Source organism: Cebidichthys violaceus, unplaced genomic scaffold (genome assembly GCF_023349555.1).
Source record: "Cebidichthys violaceus isolate CVI_PGR_0920_01 unplaced genomic scaffold, fCebVio1.0.p SCAF_8, whole genome shotgun sequence".
In the NCBI taxonomy this organism is placed as follows: Eukaryota; Metazoa; Chordata; class Actinopteri; order Perciformes; family Stichaeidae; genus Cebidichthys; species Cebidichthys violaceus.
This window is the reverse complement of record NW_027176964.1, coordinates 14,529,759-14,546,441: the sequence shown is the minus strand read 5'-3', so window position 1 is coordinate 14,546,441 and position 16,683 is coordinate 14,529,759. Positions and strand designations below refer to the sequence as shown.

The following is a 16,683-nucleotide window of genomic DNA, read 5'->3' as shown; positions in this document are numbered from 1 at the left end:
TCTTTGTCAATATCACTTACAAATTGAGTGTTTTTGCTGTAGTTACGTTCATACTGCCTCGCCAGACTGTTGACTCTTAGTACAGGTGTAATCCCTGGCATCACGTTACCTCACGTAAAAAAAATGACCCCGATGAGTACAACCCAGTGAAGTACATAGAGCTTACATTTGGAAAAAGAAGAAGATTGACATATATTGGAATTATTGATTGAAAGTATTATCTGCAGAGGAAGTTTGCTTAGTTGTCATTGAACTGTAGATGGTGAAACATCCCATTATTCTGAGCACTTTCAGGACTAGTTTTGATCTGCAGATGAAAACCATTTGATGTGGTCAAAAGCTCCAGAGCGAGTGGGTCAAGGGACCTTGATGAGACTTGTTTTTGTTATTTTCCTGTGAGAAAAGTCACAAGAAAAGTCTTGTGAAAGTTTGTTTTTAGTCCCTTTAATCAGTGGTTAGATCAATTTCACCAGTGAAAGTTAGCTAGCAGCCGCAGGGCAGTGTCTACGCATTCCTGCAGCTTGACTGATACAGAATGTTGAGTGAAATGTTGATCGGTACTATACTGGAGGTTTACATTTATGGACCTATCACAAATCCATAAAAAAAATATTCCTGCTCTAAAACATACAGGAGCAAAGGCAGCTTCTATCAGATTGTGGTTCAAGTTCAAAGTTAAGCGTTCCTATTGCACTACACCCGTGTTTATGATGACACCTTGCTGCAAACTATCACCAGGATTTGAGCTTGACATCTGCCAGGCCACCTGTTGCGAGAAGTGAGTTCTCCTGAGTGCAGACACAGAATAACTCGGATGAGATAGGGCAAAGACACGCCTTTTGTCAAATGATCTAAGAATTATGTTTGGGATGGTTGCTATGAGTCAGTCAGCCGAGATTAAACAGAAACACAAGAGGGTTGTTGTAAAACGGTGCTGACTTTGCAATATTGCAGCGTCGGAGCTAATGCAAGCTGGGAGCTGAGCAGGTTGTGCAGAAAAAGCAACATGATCACAATATCTGGAGGCTACAGACAAGCATGCCAGGCTGTGCCAAAGAGACTCAGTCGGGGGTACGTGCTGTGGGTTCAATGTATTTGCACACAGACAGACACAAAAACATTCTGCAGAACCATCATCTTCAAATCACAGAGCTTAATTAATTTGTTTACCTCCTGTTTTACTGGCTATAACTCCCCCGCCCCCCCCCCCTCCTACATTTCCTCTCAAATCCTCACTTTTTCTCTTTAGCCATTGATCGTGCTGGGCAGCCATGGCATTGGCACCTTGAAAAGCCTGGTAAAAGAGCATCCAGCTCAGCTTCGCTTCATTGCATCTGAAAATCAATGGGCATGAAGCACTGCCTCGTGGCTCATAATGGCTTCAAACCAAATAGCAAAACAGGATAAAAGACTGAGGGGTCAACATGAACACTGAGTCATTGAGCTCCAGGTTCTTGCTGCCGTGCCTCTGACACACTGGGAAAGAAAAGGCAAAGAGAATGAAAGACGAGAAAGCTTCTCAAAACATTCTGTGTTGTGTTTCACCGCATCGCTTCTGTCATGCAGAGACACTACAGGTATTGCAGCTGTTTATGATTTACAGCAGTGTGTATGGTGCTGCAAGCACCCGGCGGCTGAAACAAAAATATTTGATGATTTCACAACCACTTTTTGCTATAGTTTTATCATTTTATAAAATCATAACATGTCCTTAGGTTGAAGTACAAAACAATTAAGCTCCTTTTAGCTGCAATTTTGTTTTCAGAAAGAGCTTCATATCACAGTTTGTCCTCGCTAGAATAGATAAACATTTAGACAGGTAGTGCATTTTTGTCTCTATTTGATGGCCCCATTAAATGTGAAGTACAGGTATAAAAAGAAAGAACACACCTGCACAATGTTGTGTATTGAATTGAACTTGTGTTTCTACATCTACACTGATGTAATGGTTACCTCTGCATGCGTGTGCCCTGTCTACCCTGTAGGCATCGTCTCCCTGATCTCCCTGGCTGTCCTCTCCTATGAGCGCTACAGCACCATGGTGGCGCCTACAGAGGCGGACTCCTCCAACTACCATAAGATCTCCCTGGGGATCACCCTGTCCTGGGTCTACTCCCTCATCTGGACCGTGCCACCTCTCTTCGGCTGGAGCCACTACGGCCCAGAGGGTCCCGGGACCACTTGCTCTGTCGAATGGACGGCCAAGACGGCGAATAGCATATCTTACATCATCTGCCTGTTTGTCTTCTGCCTCATTGTGCCGTTCCTGGTGATCGTGTACTGCTACGGGAAGCTTCTGTGTGCCATCAGACAGGTGAGGAAATATGGGGACGGGGGGGGGGACACACCAATAAACCTTCAGTACCTGCACAAACAAGTCTAGCTCCTCTTTCAACATTGGCTGTCGTGTTAAAAGGTCACCTGAGACAGGATTTTCTACACTAAAACCACAAAAACAGGCACATACAAATCTAAATATATTCCCATTTTTTTAAATGTATAGCCTTATTACAGATCGTCTCCCTTTATGCCAGAAACTCAGCAGAAGACAAAATGTAGTGCTTTTATCCAAAGGGCTTTACAATGTGCCTCTCATTCACCTATTCACACCCATGCAGGGTGATTCAGTGCAACACAATAATAATACAAAATGGTAAGAAATACAAATCTATAGAGATCCATTATCCAACTCGACAGTTCCTCTCAGCTCTATGGAGTGGCGTCTTTCAGCTCATTGTTTTGGTTTTACATCCAGCAACTGTAACATTTCGTTTCACTCTTGCTCTCATAAAACTTCATTACCATCAGCTGCAGTCAGCTGTTTTCAGCCCTAAAAAACCCTCAGTATACTACTTGTACCAAACCGCAGACAGACAAAGTACTAGCTAGTGAACCAGTTCCCTCAGGAGTTGGAAAAACGTAATAGAGCAAAAAGGAGAGTAAATATTGGCTGAAAATAAACAGCTTTGCCGAATCAACTTAATATGTTGTAATAAGTCAGGGTTGTGTTTAACATTCACTTTTGTTGTTGAGCAAATACATGTAAAAACTTATAGTGCTCTGTCCACTCGGTTCTTTGGTAGATAAACCTTTTTTTCTGAAAGCTGTGAACCAGTGAACCAAAACCTGCAGCTGCATTCAAACGGCTGTTTTATAGCAGAGGCAATTACGGTTATGAACCATAAACTGTGGTTTTATCGCACTACAATTATCATCCGTACTGTCACTGCAAGTCCATAAATTCAGACTCTGGGGAGCTACATTTTGATGGTTCACACATTACATTTGGTTCACACATTAATCTAAATGACTAGATTTAAATAAACCTGTCTCAAAGAGAGCATGCGCTGACTTTGTGTAACACAATGTGCTCACAAGCTCACAGTGACAGGGAAAATATTGCTTTGAAAAAGTCGTGATTTGATTCTGTGAAAAGCAACACTTTCTGCAGTAATCAATCAACTTTGGTCGGTCGTACACCACTTCAGATGTTTCATTCCCACCACTCTGCATCAAATTATGGAGAAACAAGCGGCATTCATGCAACTCTTGGGTTCATTCATCTAATCGTTCATTCATTTAAATAACCAATGTCAGATTCATCTTTTAAAAGCACTGGGTAACATTACAAAAATAAATCATTTCCACCAATTTTTGCATTTATAATTTGATAACTCTTTAACCTAGAGTATAGTATTTGTCTATACACACATAAGGTCTACACATAAAAATATGGTGGTTTTTTTTTCTGCATTTAGAATTTTACCACAGCTTAAAGTCACACATGCGGAAAATTAACAATCGCTTCCCATTCACTTCCATTCTATGCGGGCGAAGGGGCGTAAAAACATTCGCTTCTGGTAGCGAAGCATGCATCTTCGGCAGCCGGTGGGTGCTCACCTGCATTCACGGATGTGTGACTCTGTCTTAATATGCCAAACCACAACGGTCAGAAAGCTACAAGATGCCATCATAATAAAAAAAAAAATCCATGCCACACTGTTCTCTTTGCTAATAGTAAGTGTAGGAAACGTCATTGAAGTCCTAGTTCTATGTTCACCGTGATTCCTACAAATTCTGAGACGCAAAATAAATACAGGGCCAGATTATGTTCATTAAATATTAAGCGGTAGAAGTGAGGAGGACAAGAGATCATATACTGAATCTTTTTAAGGGTTTGCTCTTTCCACCATGGCTGTGAACTGTGGCATGAGGAAACCGATGTTTGGTTTTTCACACACTGTCCCACACTTACTGACTGGAAGAATAAGAGGGCAGACAGAGTGGAAGGCAGCTCTCTCTCTCTCTCTCTCTCTCTCTCTCTCTCTCTCTCTCTCTCTCTCTCTCTCTCTCTCTCTCTCTCTCTCTCTCTCTCTCTCTCTCTCTCTCTCTCGAAGAGACACACACACACACACACACACACACACACACACACACACACACACACACACACACACACACAGTTTGCAAGAACAGGTCGGAGAGCATTATTTATTTTTCCAGGATTACAACTCACTCAGACTGTGTGAGCATCATGTCTTCACCATTACACAGTTAGTTGTGATGCTCCTGTCTTTGGCCTTTTGTACGGTGTTCTTCCCTTTTTCTTTATCATTTTGCATCAGTTTGTTTCACTTTGTTCTTCTTCTTTTGTCCCCTCTCACACTTCATCTATTTGCTGTGTTTCCTCATCAGAAAACACACTCAGTTCTTTGTATAGATTAAGAAGGAGGCGAGGGAAAGTAATAGTGTTTAGTTCTCTTTCTCTCTCCGTTACTGTCAGCCTTTACCAGCCTTTTTTTCCACTTCCTTCCGAACTCTCTCATACATCTATTATATGTCTGCTTCAGCTTCGTTGCCCCCTTTTTTCATCCTTTATCCCTTCTTTGTTCAGGAGTACATGTGCATCCCTTATCTTTGCTCATTTTAATAACCGGCCGTGCTCTTCGGAGTTGTTCTTCTCCCACTGACAATGCTGTGTAATGTAAAGGCTATAGTTCTCCTGTCACATTATGTAAAAGAGGTTGCGCAACTTGTCCATTGAAAGAGTTAAACTCCCCTATCTAATAATGTGCTGCTCAACAGAACAGTTCACATGGGGGAAATCAAGTTGTTGGTTGATGTGCGTCACGTGAATTTTTTTTTTTTTTGGCAAAACAACTAATCCCATTAGTATTATTCTATTTGTAGAATTATATTGCAGTGTTGGCCGTGTAGGAATGTTCCAACCTTGTGTGATCCAAACATTTAGTCTAAAAGTCAACTTCCTTTTGACAAAAATAGATCACTTCCATATTCATAACATTATATAATGAAATATTCACAATCCATATTTGTTGGTTTTCAACATTTAAAAAAACAACACAATTTCACTGAGGTTAAAAAACAGTATGGCCGCCTGCTTGGCGCACACAAAGAGATCACGCACCTGTATTAACGGATGGGGGGGGGGCGCGCCATAGCAGCAACTTAACCTGGTTTGTTACACAGAAGCCATCTGAGAAGCCATCATTGGAAACTTTTTGGAAAGGCATAGGTAGTTTAAAAAAATTTGTTGTCGCTCTGTGTCGCCTCGCACACTAAGCCACGCCCGTCGCGGCCAGCAGCTCCTCAGGGGACGCTCATTGGTCCGTGCTCTGTCTTACACAAGCGCAGTACTACAAGCCTGACGAGATGAAAATTCTGCGTGATATGTGATCCCGCGATTCTCTTGTGATCTTGCGACAACTCAAAAATCCAGCTGCCATGCAAGGTAAGCAGTAATCTAACAGCACCGTGAGTTCCATTTAATATAGGCTAAGCACAATTAGGGTGACGAGCTCCTGAAATATGACGGCAGACATTAAAAGCGTCATTTGAATATGAAGCTTTGAATGTGACATTTTGTACAGCAACAGAAATGGACGGATAGACAGGAAAGGAGAAGACAGCCACACGGGCCGAGCTCACCTCTGCTTTTCTTGTGCATGCTTGAGAGAGTCTGTCAGTGTTGTCATCTCCTTTTTATTTCTCTGTGATGGGAAATTGTGGTCTTTATCAGTGCAGAAGACAGGAGCTGTGAAAGAGGGGTTTGTCTTTTAAAACAGGCACTTCAGTCAGGGCAAATCTTGAAACGGATGAATGCGTCAGAGCTCTTCTTTGGATTATTGTTTATGCCTTTGGCCTCTAGTATACAAGCAAAAAAAACAAACTCTGTGCCCCTTTGCTAGTCAAAGTCTCAACAACAGTGATAGTTCAATGTGATATGGAATGATCACAGAAGTATCGACTCCATGACAGTAAAGCGTTATGCTCAATTTTCAAATGTGTTCCTCTTTTTTAATTCAACAGCACACATTTTGTGCACACAGAATAATGAAAATGAATGAATGAATGAATGAATTACAGCACACTGACATGCATAATGTATTACCGCGTGTGTGTGTGTGTGTGCACGCCACACCATCTATTCACCCCAATGTAACAAACTGCTACATTGCACTGCCGGCCGCCTTGACCCTTCAACATGATGTGTGAGGACCTCAGTAAACTTGTTTACTGATACGATCCAAGCCAGCCACAGACTCCTCTATATATATAAACCCTAGAACCTGTCACTGAAGGTGTGAAAGCACACATTTTCAATGTATTACAATGAGAACACGTGGGCATTAAAAAAAAAATGTAAGACAATGGTTTGGTTTAATTCATAAATAAATATTGTGTTGGAGCAATTCCCTGGCACTTAAACTGCAACATGCATCAAGAACACAGTGACCTACAAACACAATAAACATTGCTATATTTATGTGTTAAATTAACAATGAATTAATTAAACAACAGCTGTTATCTTCAGATGTATAAAATTGGCTACGCCTCGAATGCTTCATGTCCAGTACATGTTCATATTTTGGTATAAGGGACAGCATGTTATGGTGTAGGTGGTTATGGCCTGGGTTGGGATTAGGAGGAATACATTAGACGTCCTCTTTTTCCTTTTAAATAGAGAGCTCCCAGAAACAGGACCATGTCACTCCGTCAGTTTGCTTTACCAGGGCAACAGCTGAATGTGCCATTTGGTTTTGTGCAATTTTTGTGACTTCAATTGCTGGCAGACCACCAAATTACACACCATCCACATCACCATCTGTTGTGTATACTGTTTCATTTTGATTTAATACTGGAATACAAATATGGAATATAAAGCTGGAAAAGTAGACGGCTTCGGGCATTTTATCAGCGAGTATAAATGTCTCAACCAAAGCAGCTGTGCTGCACAATTTAGTGTAAAAATATCTCCACATACTATACTATTCCTCATTCCTCAAAGGCTTACTGATTTGTGTGCGAGTACATCTGACTGATCATCCCTGAGAGGTAAGCACAACATATTGTGTGTAAGAGGATTTAATGCGTCGTTATAAAGTCTAATCAGGTGCAACATCCTTGTTTTAAGTGACACAAATTGCACAACAAATGGATGTAATTTGCAGTGCAAAAACATCATGGAGCAGGTTTTTTGACCACAAAAGGCATATTATACAAAACTAGGCTATAATTTTGTATGATGTCCTTTGAATTGCTTTTACCTACTTTTCTATAATTTGGTATCTCTCTTTATATTTCAGATGATATCAAGATAATAAACACAAAATTAGATTATTTGTATTTGGTTAACTACTACTTCATTGTGTTGTTACCAGAGGTCAGAAAGCATAAGTCAGCGGTTGAAGTGATGACCCATGGCTTTGATAAACTGGGTTGGGTCGAATCATGAATCATCAGAGCCATTAGATTTCCTGACCCAAAGACCTTCTGTCCAGAATCATTCCTTCAATTAGCCCTTGGTTAAAAGTCTTTAGTTTGATAACCAGCGCTTGTCTCAACATCTTTACCCTTGGTCTGAATTCATTATAAGACTCATATGTCCCTGCAGATATCTGGCGATACTCTCAAGTGCTACCACATTTCCCCAACATGTTGGCTCTGTGACACAGATATAGAGCTGGAGAGAGGGAGAGCGATGAAGATATCAAGGGGAAGTGAAGGAGGCAGAGAGATGAAAGGAAGAAAAGGAGGGGAGGAGGGGGAGAGAAATGGACTGTGACTGCTGGGGTCCTAATTTTGTGCTGGCCCACATCAGATGCACCGACCTTGCACTGGTCATGAGGTAATTTCATTGGTCACAAGCAGAGTTTTTTTGCCCAACTTCTACAGCTGCTATCATACTTCGCAAAAATAGGCAGGGAGTGTACTAGAGGGGGAATTTAATGGAGATCAGGTTTCATCACAATACCATATCGATTGTTGGGACAACGAAAAACATTTTTTTAATGGGCTCTTCCAGACAATTAAATAAAAAACTGTCTTTGTTAAATAAAAATAAACCTTTTTGTTGCTGGTCAATGCTGGTGAGGGGCTTGTCTCTAAAGTGAGAATAGCTGGACCACCTTAAAAGGTCAGCCCACCTTAAATAAGCCTGACCTGATGTTGTGGCTTATGTTATGCGGCAACCTCCGGCTCTGAAAAGTGAAGCCAATGTGGAAGCGTCATAAAACTTGCATTCTCTCTACTGGCCATCAGGGGGCGACACCTCTGGTTTCAAAAAGAACTCAGATTGTATGGAAGTCGATGATAAAATGATTACTTCTTACATGATTTATTCCCTCAGTAAACATTGTGAAGACAAGTTTATGGTCTTAATCACTAGTCTTGTTCAATACAGCATGACGTTACGAAGTTATGGTCCCATTTAGTGTAAAATAAAAAATAGATAAATAGATCATAAATGGTGAAACAGACATGCCATGGGAATTTCATAATAAAAGCGTATCTTAAAGAAGATGATATATATCAATGTTTTGCACTTTGTATTGATGATATTGGATCTTTGATTAATTCATAAATGGATCATTACACCCCCAAAAAGTACTGTAAATTACTTATTCTCAATCTCTCTCATTTCCTAAGAGAAGCACTATTACAGTCCATCAAACACAGTGGGAAAGGCCCATTGGTGAGAAGCCGGTAAAAGAATCATATCTTTGTTGCTGCACTTGTGATTATTCAAGTTCTTATCTCTTGCTTTCAACAATGCATTTGTTTGGACTAGTGACTGTGGTGCAAGCTGCAGCGCGCGCACACACACACACACACACACACACACACACACACACACACACACACACACACACACACACACACTATACTATATATACAATATCCATGAGTGTGAACAACGAGGCTGAGTCATCCCTTCGCCAACATTAAAAATTAAATATTACCTTAAGAGGGGATCCAATATTTATTAAAGCTGAAACAAATATCAAATGAATCAACTAGTCAACCAACAGAAAATGAATAGCTAATACATGCCATAATAAAAACAAACTCTCCAGAGGAACACACATGTTAGGAAACCATCATGTTCACATATTTACAGTTCAAACAAGTATTTGTAGATCTAGCTAAAACTAATGCCGTCTAATACCTGATAAAATCTTCATAAAACGTTTTAATGTTACATTTTAGTTCAAACAATTTTAGAGAATTGTTAATCAAACAATTTGGAGGCTGCAGTCTGTGGCATTGTTGAATTGTATTTCAATATACTGTGAAGTACTTCCAATATTTTGTCCAATCATCAGCAGACTAAATATTAGGGACTTTTCGACGGGGAGTGAGATCTGAGGCAAGTGACAGCATGAACCTCAGCATGTGTTACAAACCTGCTTGGCTACATGTGCATCTGAAAGGCACACTACTGTCTACACACTATTTCCAACATTTCACAAAGAGTCATGTCTTCCTGGCAGATTCTTTCATTTTAATTGTTTTAATGTCAAGAGGATTACATTACCAAAATTGCCACAGTGAAAGGCTCGTCAGTATAATACCGGCTCTGTCTCTCTGGTAACGTATTACAAAAAAAAAATCTGCTGCTCACGTCCAAATGTGCCGCTTCAACAGATTACTGTCGGTGTTTATTTATTTTTTCACATTAGGGCCCCTGATGTTCCTCACCACAAAAATGTGTGACTAAAACACACTCTCACACACACACACACACACACACACACACACACACACACACACGCCAGAAACATGACAGCAACGAGAAGGAGATGCAGCTGTGAAAACACTTCTTATTAGCAACTCTTGGGATGAAAATTGCCAGCATGCTTGCTTGATACGAGTTCGGTGGGCGAGTGGGGAGATGCTAGAGGTTACAGCTGCTGCGCGAAAGGAAGCTGAGCACTTCGAGCACAAATTAGTTCTCAGACTGGCTGCAGGATGAAGCCCTTGTTCTCTTCGTATTACAAGTGCCTTGTCTTTGCTCATCGCTGGGTCCTTGTTTTTCTTCTTCTCTACATTCCCTTTGCCCTCTGAGCATCCATCTCCAACTCCGTTTCCCCACTTTTGACAAGTCTTTGGGCTATTATGCTAATCTTACTTGTGCGTGTTCTTCATTCTCACTCACATCTCCACACATTCTCATTGTCCAAATCAGTGGCTTATTATTCTGAATCTGTGCGCAACACACAGTACGATGGCTCATTTCACTGTCTGCAGAGACTGCTTCAAGCTTTTTTTATTTGCCTTTTTACTCTTTTCTAAGCCCTCTTCCTCTAATACTCTTCCTCCATCTCCTAGCTCTCCTAGCTCGCATCCCATCTCCGCCCCTAATCGCCTCTCCAAAAAACATGGAAGAACATGAGAAATATGTTGACATCTGAAAGCAACTAGTTATTTGTGCATAGACAACAAGCAAAACAAAACGAGGTGGGAAGCCTTTGTTAGGAATGCTGTGTATATCATCAAATGCTCCATCTGGTCCTGGGTTCCCGACTGACACAAAAGCTGAATATCCAGTAGAGTTAACTTTTTTGCTAGGCAACAGAGCAAAGAAAACAAACCCCCAGTGAGTGTTAGATTCTGTGGAGATTGTTTGAGTTTGGGATGAACCTGGTCATTCATACCCACGTGTCTCAGATCGACCTGCTCAGTGAAACGGGTGGACAATACGACCAGATTCTTCTATTACGATACATGTGATTTTACATCCCGGTATGCGGTATTTATTACAAAACAGTACTTGTTCTGTAAATACAATTAAGAAATTGTTTAAAAATAAACACTTCCTCATCAAATTTGACCATTTTTCATAGAAAACAAAAAACTCAGATTCTCAGATTCCTGAGAACAATAATTTTCGGGTTAAGGCGTGACTAAATGCCAGCCTGACTTAAGCACATCTCAAGTACTTGGGGATCCCTGACATAATGCCAACCCCTCACTACCAATCTGTGGACATAATACAATTAGACGCAGACGGCACTTAACATCCAAGCTGTGAAACTCCATCAACTAGACCTTGCTGATACTTTAATTGATAACCTCATGGAGGTGCTTCGTCCAAATTATGGTCAAAAGTGCAGCCAACCTTCAAAATCCAGAAGAAAACCTGAGATAATTATTTAATGTAATGGGACGGCTGTATAACCTGGTTTGAACTGTAAAAATGATAATGTGCTCATCAGCAGCTGCAGTCCCGTTTATATGTTTAAAGCAGTTCAAGGTGGTCATCGTTTATGTGGCAATAAAACCAGGAGGAGCCTCTGTGCATCAGCAGATGTTATTTGACGTATGACAGTAGCCCTCGCATGGACCAGAGGGTCAGTTGCAGTGTCCTCAGAGACAAGAACATCTCCAGAGTCGGACCAGAGTCGACCCTAGCTCTTAAACGGAGGTCATTGACTTCAGGCCACTCTGTCCAAAACCCCAAAACTACTAGAGTCCAGAGTCTATTATCTTAGGAAACCTCTAGCTAGCCTCTGACCATTTAAAACATGAATCGTTGTTTTCAATCCCCAGAAGTTATATCTAAATCTCAGTTAAGTATGTATATTATGCACATGAATAATTATTAGTAAACGTAGGAAGGACTTTCATCTAATTGCATGTCATGTGCAAAAGTGTGTTGCACTACACTTGCACTAATTGACACTGAAAGCATGCGCTGCCTCTTAGCGAGGTTAAACTAAACTCCTTCAGAGTCGCAAGACCCCCTCTTAAAGCCGGCAGGAGGATGTATCATCAGTTTAATTCATAATTAAGGTGTGCTCATGTGATGCCAGCCCCAGAACCACTTCTTATACATAATGTATTAAACCTGGATATTGGGTGATATTATAAGTGTAGAAGTAATATAGTACAAGACGTTTTTATCTTTAGTTCCAAGTGAATGTCCCTCATTGACCTTCTGCTGAAACAGGAGCAAGATAATCAATCATAGTGGTAATATTTGAGAGTACTGCATTGTTCGCTGCACTGTTCCCATGGTTTTAAAAGATTATGTATAATTCAACATGGTCTTAACCCATTATATTGACTCTGCAGGACAAAAGGCAAGGTGAACGTTTTTGAAAGAGAGGAAGAGCTACTTTACTGACCCACAAATCTCAAATGTCCATATTGTTTTAAATGAAACAAAGGCTTTCCTGTGTGCATTAATGACCCGGTAACGTTAGTTACATATTGTAATTCTATGAGTATAGGCGTAGCCCTCTAAGAGCTGTTGCTATTAGGTTAATTCCTCTCTCTTACGTCTGCACGTGCAACACATAAACTCTGTGCAACCATAGTTCTGCTCCCAATTTAGATCAGCATTTCATGAAAAAGGGCCTTGGCTAGTGGTGTAAAGGACCATCGTCGATCCGTGATCCATACAGATCCTCCCTCCTTTAAATTGACAGGAGGAGAGCTAACGGTGTGTTCAGGCTCTGTTCAGTGAAAATGAGTATTGGGCGATGTTATGAGGATGTGTTTATGTGAAACCTCTTAAAATGTAGTGTTGCATACATCCAGTCGTTTGAAGGAGATGTTTTCACAACAACATAAATAGATATTAGAGATGAATTATGACCTGTTTACATTAGCTCTAATAATACATTATTAAAACTACTAATGACAAGATTTGTTTTCATCAATAAAAATACAATCTTTTATTTTCTTATCATTTGAATTGTGTGCCTTTATGAAGAAAAAAAAACACTGTAAATTACTATAACAAAGTAAAAGGATAAGATTTTGAATGCTTTACACTGACTTCAGAGCTGTTGAAATGATTTTTGGGACGGTGGTAAGAAAAATATTCTGGAGCCTTGTAGACCAAACAACAAAGGGATCTGCCAATATGGATCATCAATGATCTGCAATTACTATCGGCATGACTCGGATCCGTGATCCGATCCGAACCCACTAGCCTTGGCGGTGGGTAAATGATCCCGAGAAGAACAAAGTCACTGCTGCAGCGCTCCTGGCCACGGAGAAAGCCACAAACTCGGGGCTTAGTATCCCTCATCATCAGCCTCCAGTGCTCCCAAAGCGGAGGAAGGAGAGCCCCGTCACAGTGGTCTTCATCCTTGATGTCTGGGGAAATCACAGGTGAAGATGTCCAGCTCATCGGCTGTTAAGGCATCCTGACGGTCTGCAGAGAGCAGAACTATGGTCGCACAGCGTTTATCGGTGGTGGGCCGTCAGGGCCAGCTAAGCCTTCTCTGCTGGCCTAAACAGAATCACAAAGTTGTAGCTATTTTATAATTTAATACAAACGAACGGATCCATCTCCTAATTCCCATTGCATTTGCTTCCAGAGCACTCTGGGACAGAAAGATCTGAAAATATCAATCCCAGTTGTTTTCACTTGTAAGCTTTCATGTTGGCATCCCAAGAGAAAATCAAAGTGGAGGCATCAAAGTGACTTACAAACCATAAACCACAGGAGGAAAATACTCACAACATAGCTGTTGTGGTTATGCAGTGTGGCTGGATCATACTACTAAATAGATCTCTGAATAATTGTGTGTGTTAGTGTCCTACAATACTACCGTGTCAGCCCAGTATTCTTGAGTTAAATGTATTAGTCTGATTCTGCAGGACATTTCATTCAGAGCCAATGCAGGAAGGTGTGTGTCATTCGTCTTCTTTTCATGTAAATTAACTTTATAAACCAGTGAGTGATTATCATATTTACCATATTTATGTTCATCTTCTTGGTCAACTGATATATTTTCTCTGTAATGGATTTGAAAAGGCTGCCAGAACACAACAGTTAACAAGTTATCAGTGTCCAATAGATTTAACTGAAAGCTGCAAACAATACAAAGCAGTGTTAATTTCGTTAATAAAATCTATGATGACAAATATTTGTTGACATATCATGTCAAAAACAAGACTAATCTAAATGATATGCTAATGATAACTACATTTGTTTGATACAAGTGTATCAGACAAAGACAAAACAAAAGAGTTGGGACAGACTAGGAAATCGCACAGGCAGCAAGCTGATGTAATATTAACATTTCTCAGTTGGCCATCTTTCATGTTGGAATGAATGAGTAAATTGAGGGATTAATATCAACAGTGAACCATCTAAATATTCCTCTAGAAGTTCGTTTTATGTTGCAAGATTAGAAAGTAAGGGTATAGAGGTTGTGGTAGTGAATGGGCGAGTAGCATACCTGGCTCTAAAGTGGAAAACCTGAGTTGGTGGCGAGTCACCAACCATCAACTAATTTTGAATTGAATCTTAAAGCTCTGAATTGGGACACAGCTTATTATAGCGAGCCTGAAAATGACTGACGTGATCTCATTGAGTCAAAACATGATACTTCATTTTCTTGTGTCCCAAGCAGAGCCAAGGACACACGCTGTCTATCTGGAAACACAGTCAGCTTTTTGTCTCTTTAAGATGATGTCTTACGTCTCGTTATGGAGCCGTCTTTGGTTTTAACCTAAATCGTACAGACACTGGCATGCAGAGCAAGACCAACGTTTGAATTTGTTCGACTCAAGCAATTAATTAAATATAGATAATAACAACCATCAGGGAACGGTTATCATCTGACAAAACTAATATCTGCCAATAGTTAGCTTGGAAAGAAAAGCCTTTTTTTTTTCTCTTATGTGTGTTTGTGAGAAAAGGCAGTGCTCTGCATACGGTAGCCATTGTTTCTCTCTTTGCTCACACACTGAGGCTCTCCGCCTGTCCTGACCCAATAAGCAATGGCCTAATTGGGGTATTTGGATGTGAGACCGCCTCTCATCTGGCACCGCCAGCCTCTGCAGCCATCTGTCTGTCGAGCGTAGCAGCATTTCTCTGTTGGCCGAGACGCATGCATTTACACTTGTTGGTCCAGCAAAGCAGTGCTAAACAGCGTTGCGTTCTTTGAAATCACAGCAGTCAACCACATTTTAACAGGACGCAGGTTTATTGAGGACGGATGCCCGCTGTGATGAGACTGTGTGCTTGTCCTGTCTCCGCCCCGTCTGTGCTTCTCCTCGGGATGTAAATCTAACGCACCTCTTGAGGATTCTGTATTGGAAATGGGGCAGCGCCCAGAGATAACTGCTTTGAGCTTTGCTCCTGCCCTATTTTCACATGTTCACTTGTTCCCCGGCGCTCCCTACTACATGTTGTATGCTTAAAGAAATGATGACTTTAGCTAGAGATTCCCATTTCCAACTAATTATTTCAAGCTCTGTAATTTGCCCTCTGCTTTCGTACCTAGTTTGTACTTGGGAGCTAGGTTAGCTAATTTGCTGCTTATATAAATATGGGGTCATATTCACAAAAACAGTCCAAGGCTTAAAGTAGCTCCTAACTGCATGAGTTAGGAGAAACTAAATGGAAGGTGAGTCAGTTGTAACTTTAAGACTCCATGGTTTTGGGTCTCAGAGGATTTTACAAAGCATTTTCCGGGCTAAATCTCCCAGCTCCTCAGTCTGACAGAAGTTAAAAGGGGTTTCAGAGGACTCCTAAATCACTAAAATGTGCTTTTGTGTAGCGCCTGCCTTGTATCAGCCTTTTGGAAAATCCAGAGATAAAGCACTCCTGTGTACTGATGAATATTTCATTTCACTGACACAGCTAGGTCACTTTTCCACCGATCACTAGCAGCAAGGTCTAACTGGGGCCCTCCCGTAGCTTTGGAGTTCAATCAGTTGAAATAGTGAAAGTTGCTCTCAGGAGCTTTGTGAATACGGTTTTTAAGAGGAAGCTCTCAGTAACGCTCAACTCCAGTTAGGAGGAGTCTCACTGTAAGACTAGATACTATGTGAACACGGCCCTTGATACGATCGTCTACCTTGCAGCGCGTCTGCAAAAATAATTAAACTTTCAAAGATTGACCACTTTCTTTTTTTCTCCACTCTTTGCAAGTTGTACCACATGATTGATCATGACCAAGTGATACAAGTCATAACACAATAAAGGAACATGCAGGGTCGCGTGTGCAGTAGAGAGGGCATTAAATTAATATACAACATTGGAACACTGAACATCTTTTGTAATCCTCTGGCTGGAGTAAAATGCAAATCTTCACATCTCTAGGATTGCATCTTGGCTAATTGCCTTTTTTCTTCACTATAATCACATTAAATATTTATGGAGATAATGAATTTGCTGTTGGAACGTTAAACTGGTGCCATACTGGGACAATCAATTAAATTCATACTGAATGTGTTTATAACCATATAGAGGGGAATCCTCCTGGTAAGGTGTGTGTGTGTGTGTGTGTGTTAGTATTTTAGGCAGATCTAGGACACACTGAGTAATGAGCCGTTAGCCCCTGCTGTTAACTGATGAAACACAAATACATAATAAAACGGTCTTTCTCTGCACCTATGTGCTTGAATACACAG

At 40.8% G+C, this 16,683-nt stretch overlaps 1 protein-coding gene across 1 annotated transcript in view; it reads left to right on the top strand.

Annotated features, from left to right (window-relative positions):
* Nucleotides 1-16,683, top strand: part of LOC137892755 (vertebrate ancient opsin-like) — a 51,578-nt gene that overhangs the window by 6,502 nt on the left and 28,393 nt on the right. The window contains exon 2 of the mRNA XM_068738118.1: nt 1,986-2,314. Coding sequence (XP_068594219.1) covers nt 1,986-2,314 — 329 coding nt within the window. The remainder of the gene's footprint in view (nt 1-1,985; nt 2,315-16,683) is intronic.